General features: G+C 42.6%; 1 protein-coding gene across 1 annotated transcript in view; it reads left to right on the top strand.

The window, feature by feature from the left end:
- Positions 1-6,452, top strand: part of oplah (5-oxoprolinase, ATP-hydrolysing) — a 13,363-nt gene extending 6,911 nt beyond the window's left edge. Inside the window, exons 13-28 of the mRNA XM_035654840.1 lie at positions 113-283; positions 428-565; positions 886-1,024; positions 1,195-1,307; positions 2,121-2,272; positions 2,387-2,547; positions 2,652-2,753; positions 2,855-3,029; positions 3,661-3,845; positions 3,941-4,087; positions 4,197-4,331; positions 4,479-4,628; positions 4,731-4,888; positions 4,971-5,131; positions 5,320-5,417; positions 5,625-6,452. Of these exons, the coding sequence (XP_035510733.1) occupies positions 113-283; positions 428-565; positions 886-1,024; positions 1,195-1,307; positions 2,121-2,272; positions 2,387-2,547; positions 2,652-2,753; positions 2,855-3,029; positions 3,661-3,845; positions 3,941-4,087; positions 4,197-4,331; positions 4,479-4,628; positions 4,731-4,888; positions 4,971-5,131; positions 5,320-5,417; positions 5,625-5,777 (2,338 nt within the window). The 3' untranslated portion in view covers positions 5,778-6,452. The remainder of the gene's footprint in view (positions 1-112; positions 284-427; positions 566-885; positions 1,025-1,194; positions 1,308-2,120; positions 2,273-2,386; positions 2,548-2,651; positions 2,754-2,854; positions 3,030-3,660; positions 3,846-3,940; positions 4,088-4,196; positions 4,332-4,478; positions 4,629-4,730; positions 4,889-4,970; positions 5,132-5,319; positions 5,418-5,624) is intronic.
- Positions 6,453-6,902: the final 450 nt, after the last annotated feature.

Below are 6,902 nucleotides of genomic sequence, written 5' to 3'. Positions count from 1 at the left end.
CATAAGTAAGGGGGATGGGTTGTGTGTGTGTGTGTGTGTGTGTGTGTGTGTGTGTATGTGTGACTGAGTGTGTGTATGGTGATGGAAACATTCGTGTGTGTGTGCGTTGCAGATACAGCGGCGTGCTGTCAGCGTATGGTCTGGCTCTAGCTGACGTGGTGGAGGAGGTGCAGGAGCCATGCTCGCTGCAGTACAAGCAGCACTCTTTCGGCGAGCTTGACCGAAGGGTGGAGCAGCTCTCGAAACGATGCTGCGATACACTCTGTGCACGCGGATTTACCAGGTCAGCACCCACAAAACATTACCTGGTTTGGTGTTAAACTTGGTTGTATCCAGGTGTGGTAATCTGCACCTTTTCACTGTTAAAAGAGTTTGTTTTACAAGAAATGATACAATACTGCAGCCTTGTGCTTATTGTCCTCTTCAGTGGCCAGATAACCACCGAGGTTTTCCTTCACCTACGTTATGAGGGCACTGACTGCGCTCTCATGGTTACCGCTGCCGGTTACCCTAGCAACGCCCAGTCCTGTCTAGCTGGAGACTTCCAAAGTGCCTTCACCAAGCGGTTTGCTGCTTTTTACTCATTTGCTTACTGAATTTGTTTTGTGTTTATTCATGCACTGAGCCATCGGCTGCAACATGTATTCACTCATGAGTGGATAAATCATTGCCACTTACACTTTCACTCCTCTGTGCCCTCTGTTTACATTGTACAGGCAAACAGGCTATCAAGTTAATGTGTCATTTTCCATAGGAGATAAGCTTAGTAAACTTCAGCGCTGGGATTTGTTTACACTGCTCATGGTTTCTAATGTTCCTCCAACCTAATCACTCTACATTTTTCCTTTGTCTTTCTCTTACGTGACATTGTTTTCCTTCTTTCAGTTATCTGAAGGAGTTTGGATTCACTATCCCAGACAGACCCATCATGGTTGATGACATCAGAGTGAGGGGTTGTGGGAAATCTGGTATCAAATCGGTGTATAAAACAAAGATGGGGCACGGACAGGCCAAACCAGTTACGGTACAAGACACACACACACACTTACACATACATTCTTTCAAGTCACTTTGTTTCCTTTTACAGACATTATACCTTAATAATAGTTAATAAAAACATTTATTTTGAAAAAGTAATAACAACATGCAACTTTTTGTTATTTTGTTTCTATTTTATCCATTTTCTCTTTGTAGATGACCAGGTGTTACTTTGAGGAAGGTTACCTGGACACCAGTGTGTATTTGTGGGAGGAGCTGCCATGTGGTCACAGCATCCAGGGACCAGCCATCATCATTGACAAAAACAGGCAGGCATTCCACTGTTACTGCTATTACTAGCTTTCAAATCAACATCAGTGAAGCCTTTTTGTAGAGATGTCACGAGACAATCCTAAGGATTGGTATTGTCTAAAATGAAGACAAAGATAAATGTTTTCACTACAGAAAAACTTGACTGGCAGTATGTTATTGAACACTAGCAGACGCCTTCTCTCTAGCGGATCACATCACGTCATTTTTTTAGGAGTTGCATTCTTCCAGTTAAACTTTCTTTCATATTATATCAATAATTTAAACTTGTCAAGTTAATAGTGATAGTGAGGACCTTCAGCATTTGGATTAAGCAGCTTTCTCAAAAATAAAGTGGGCTGAATTTAGAAGGCTGCAGCTGTTAGTATTTCAGTTACATATACATATTCAATCAGCATAGGTAAATTGGATCAGACTCGTATAGATACCAATTAATAAAGAACTTAAATAGGGATCAGGACATTCCTATTTTTTTTCATTATAGTATCCACTATTCTTGATTTAACTTTACTTTATAGTTGATGTTTTTTAATTAGTTTTTTAAAATCAGGACATTAAGATCTGTCAGATATGAAAAAGATATGCTTTTTAATTTTAAGTTTCAAAGATCTTAAATTTTGTTTTGTTGCATTAATACTTTATTTGCACAAATACTTCCACTGTAATTTTATCTTTTTTCTGTGTTGACTTTGAAGTTAATTTGGTCTTGCTCTGGGTCTTTAAAATGCTTCCAAAGGCATTAATGCTTGTATTTGCCCTGTCAAAACATCTGTGATCTACTACTAACTGTATATTTTATTTTCATCCATCAGTACCATCCTGGTGGAGCCGTGCTGTGAGGCCTGTCTGACAGAAGGGGGCGATGTTTGTATGACTGTAGGCTCCGACCCTCACTGTGCCCTTGGCACTGAGCTCAACACTGTGCAGCTCTCCATCTTCTCCCACCGCTTCATGAGCATAGCAGGTACACCCACAGAGGAGAGGGTGAGGAAGGAGTGAAAGGTTGTCTGGGAGAAACTAGGAAACCGAAGGCAGAAATGAATAGCTTTGTGTTCCTCCTTTCTCTCTTCCTCTACAGAACAGATGGGTCGAGTTCTCCAAAGAACCTCCATCTCCACCAACATCAAGGAACGTCTCGACTTCTCCTGTGCTGTGTTCGGACCAGACGGTGGTTTAGTCTCCAATGCACCCCACATCCCTGTGCACCTGGGGGCCATGCAAGAGACCGTCCAGTATCAGGTGTGGGATCTGTGCCTCTGAGTTTAGATATACTGCTATAACTCCAGAAGAATTAACACCCTGTTCTGACAGAAAGGTTGATGGATTTCTTTTTCTCTGTGCAGATCAGATCACTGGGGAACAATCTGAAAGAAGGCGATGTCATTCTGAGTAACCACCCATGTGCTGGGGGCAGCCACCTCCCAGATCTCACAGTCATCACACCGGTCAGTCTGTCCAGCTCTCTGTCTGCATACTTGCTCTCCTCATTATCAATCTTTTCTTTTTACTACATACCTCTTCTTTTTCTCCTTTATCTATACCCCAGGTGTTTAGGAAAGGTGTGAGCTGTCCAGTGTTCTTTGTAGCCAGCAGGGGGCACCATGCTGACATTGGAGGCATCACTCCGGGCTCCATGCCGCCCCACTCCACCTCCCTTCAGCAGGAGGGGGCCGTCTTTACTTCCTTTAAACTCGTCACTGGTGGGGTCTTCCAGGAAAAGGGTAAGAGAGGAGGAGGTCAACCATGAATGAATGCGAGAGACTGGTGAAAGGAGGGAACAGAGATAATACAGAGCTGCTGACAAGTCCAGATAAAGAGTCCTTACATTGAATTTTGCAAATCATATTGCTGGGAGTGTTTACTATACTAGTGACCAAATGACTAACTTACTACTTTCCATTTTCCAAGGCTAACTAGATTACTTGAGATAGGTAATATTGCAACAGTTCATAATGTTAGTTTTTGTCTGTATTTTTGGTTAATTATGTGGTAGTAAATTGAGAATGTTTGGCAACAGATGTCTCATCAGAATGTCTTTGAACGCACCATCAATGTCAGTTTTTAAAATAGCCACAGCTCGCGACTGTGTTGCAATTCAACAATAATGTAACTTTAACAAAAAAAATAAAGGTGAATTGCCCATCTTGAATTTTTTTAGCATATTGAAGTGAATGCAAACCAGTGGCAGCCTGGAGGGTCAGAAGCCAATCTAAAAATGTACTGTATCCTTGGAAGTGGTCAGAAGTAAACTTGAGTATATGTGTAAATACTGTATGTAGTTACGAGCTGTTGTTGTTTGTCTATTTCTCCCTCTGAATTCCTGTCTTGCCTTTTTCTCTGTCCCCATATCAGCTGTAACTGAAGCTCTGATGGCTCCGGCCCAGTACCCAGACTGCTCTGGGACTCGTAATCTCCATGACAACCTGTCAGACCTGCGGGCTCAGGTAGCAGCCAATCAGAGAGGCAGCCAGCTGGTGGGGGAGTTGATTGACAGCTACGGGTTAGCCGTGGTCCAGGCCTACATGGGATACATTCAGGTAACTGGTTACAAATGAAACAGTGTAAAAGAAAAACTAAATATTGAGCACTACTGGTGTGGCACTACTACAACATTTGTGTTAAAATGTTTCAGAGTAATGCAGAGCTGGCGGTGAGGGACATGTTGAAAGACTTTGCAAGTCGTCGACGGCAACAGACTGGCTCCTTGGAGGTGCAGTCGGAGGATTTCATGGATGATGGGACGCCAATCAGGCTGCGGGTTCAGATTAATGAAGACGAGGTGAGCAGGGAGGAAGATAAAAACCCTACGAACTTTCACTGACAAGAAGAAGTCAGGTCATTTCTTAGAGTGACTGTGCAATAAAATACAAAAACCTCCATCACCACAGGGCAGTGCGGTGTTTGACTTCACAGGGACGGGAACAGAGGTTTGGGGGAACTGCAATGCTCCACGCGCCATCACCCTCTCTGCCCTTATCTACTGCCTGCGCTGCATGGTCGGACAGGACATTCCCCTTAATCAGGTAATGTGGTTTATTTTAGGCTTTTAATCCTGGACAGGGAAATCTTTGCTTTCTTAACAGTTTTTTACATAAGGATTTGGCTGTTTGTGTAGTAATTGTTTTTCCGTGTAAACTTTTACTCAACTTCTTTCCTTTTCTCATATGCAGGGCTGTCTTGCACCAATCAAAGTCATCATACCCTCTGGCTCAATCCTCCAGCCTTCCCAGAATGCAGCTGTAGTTGGAGGAAATGTGCTCACATCCCAGAGGGTGGTTGACGTCATTTTTAGGGCGTTTGAGGTGTGCGCTGCGTCTCAGGTGAGAAAAACTGGATTTACACATAAACATTTTTCACTTCAACTGTGGTTGTTTATTGTTTTCTTTGTGTGGTTTGCTCATTTGTCATTCCTCTTCCATCAGGGCTGCATGAACAACATTTCATTTGGCAGCGAGAAGATAGGTTACTATGAGACAGTTGCCGGGGGAGCAGGGGCAGGGCCAAGCTGGAATGGGCGGAGTGGGGTTCACAGTCACATGACCAACACCCGCATCACTGACCCCGAGATTCTGGAGAAAAGGTTAGACACGACTTATAGAAGCATAAAGTCTTTTTTAATATGATTGATATTGATGCGTTGCTGCTGTCCGTCTGGTGTTCAGATATCCAGTCATTTTAGAGCAGTTCTCTCTGCGCCCTGGCTCCGGAGGTGCAGGAAAATACTGCGGTGGAGACGGTGTGATGCGGAAACTTCTGTTCAGGAGCAAGGTGGTTCTGTCTGTACTGACCGAGAGGCGATCCACCCGTCCCTACGGCCTCCTGGGTAAACCCTGACACTTTGAACCTACCTGCAGAAGTACTCTGCAGCCATTTTCTTGTTTTTTTTGCCCACTACGTAAAGATAGATTATTTATCTGGTTTTGGCATGATATCATTTTGCTAGTGGCTGTAGTATCTTTCTTTCTTCATCGGTTTATACTCTGTTCTCACTAAACTCTCTCTGCTGGCTAGGGGGTGAGGACGGTGCTGCAGGGCTGAATCTGCTTCACAGAGCAGACGGCAGAGTCCTCAACCTGGGAGCCAAAACCAGCATCAGCCTTCAGCCCGGGGTAAGACTGGGTGAAACAAATACTATCAAGCGTATGAAACCGTAATGTGCTAGATTAATTCTGCATTTATTAAAGAGTGTCTTGTTGAAATAAGGCACATAAGAAATAAGAAATACATGTAATCCTTAACGTTTTATTATTTTGATGACTATAAACTAATGATTCGTCAGCTGAATCCACCCTTTGTCTGTGTGCTCCCCCCTACAGGACATGTTCTGCCTCTACACCCCTGGAGGAGGGGGATACGGAAGTGAGGGGGATGCAAATGGGAGACCCCAGACCAAGCGTAGGCGCTTGAATGAGACTTTCCCTGAGCGAGGCAGCGTCTTTGAATACCGAATGGCACAAGAAGGAGTGTGAAAAGAATTAAGAGGAGGAGAGAGTTAACAGACAAGCCAGAGGAGGAGATGAAAGAGGTGGGGAAATTACAGGAAGTCAAACAAAGTGAGAGATGGAAAAGACAGAGAGAGTGGGGCTCTTAAAATGTTTGGGGAAACAGTAGTTTCATCATTATGCTGTGAGAAATGAAGAAAGCACATAAAAAAAGGAAGGAAATATTTTAAGCCTAGATGTAGGCTAGAAACGGAAAAGCCACATATTATCATGGTTTATGAAACACATTCTAACAGGAAGCCCTGCTTACATTAGCAGCAAGTGACTGAATACTAATAGCACATCATTCACATTCGTGTGATAGACACAAGATTGTTGCTCAGTTTAACTTAACATTTCACATGTTAGTTGGGATATTATTCTTATTACTAACCGAAGAAAATCTGAGTAGGTTTTGCAGTCCCGTTTTTGATAATACAAATTTGCCCTCTTGGGTAAGGAATAGTGTTTATTTTTGTGTACTGAAATGTTTTTTTAGTTTTTAAATAAAATTCCTGTTTAACTGTGAAAGAAAAAAAACCAACCACGTGAAGCAGCTGCTAATCTGTTTCTAACTGGAACACCACCACTTATCTAACACCACAGCGTTACTGTGCTTCTGTTATTTTACCAGGAAAAACAAATAAACCCCATTTCTACTAATGAGATTGTCCTCATTTTTTTCCAAGTCATGTCTTTCAAAGAAAACATTAGTTTCACTTTTTTTGTGCAGGACAGGAGGAATCTGTGTAGAGAGTATGTAGTCTCCATACTATACGAGTAATGTAATGTTACGCTTGGCTTCTGATACTTTGAGCTCTTTGTTAAAAGGTTGTTCAGCTTGTTCATGAACATTCAATCATCATTTCGTCACGTAAAACAGGGGATTTTTAAATGATTTAAATGATACTCTACTGCCGGGGGTGTAGTGTTTGCTAAGTGTTTGCAAAGTGTTTTTGCAAAAACTCCACACATACACTGCACATGGATTATTGGGTCAAACAGGACCTGTTAAAACACACAACCCACTAAAGCTCAATTTAACTACCAGTCATACATGTAAATTCATGAGAGGGAGTGTTTAGATACAACCAAGAATGGTCTTGTGTGTTT

The sequence above is a fragment of the Morone saxatilis genome, unplaced genomic scaffold, assembly GCF_004916995.1.
Source record: "Morone saxatilis isolate NCDOM2014 unplaced genomic scaffold, NCSU_SB_2.0 Contig0, whole genome shotgun sequence".
Lineage (NCBI taxonomy): Eukaryota > Metazoa > Chordata > Actinopteri > Moronidae > Morone > Morone saxatilis.
The sequence above is the reverse complement of the archived record's forward strand: the minus strand, read 5'-3'. Positions and strand labels throughout refer to the sequence as shown.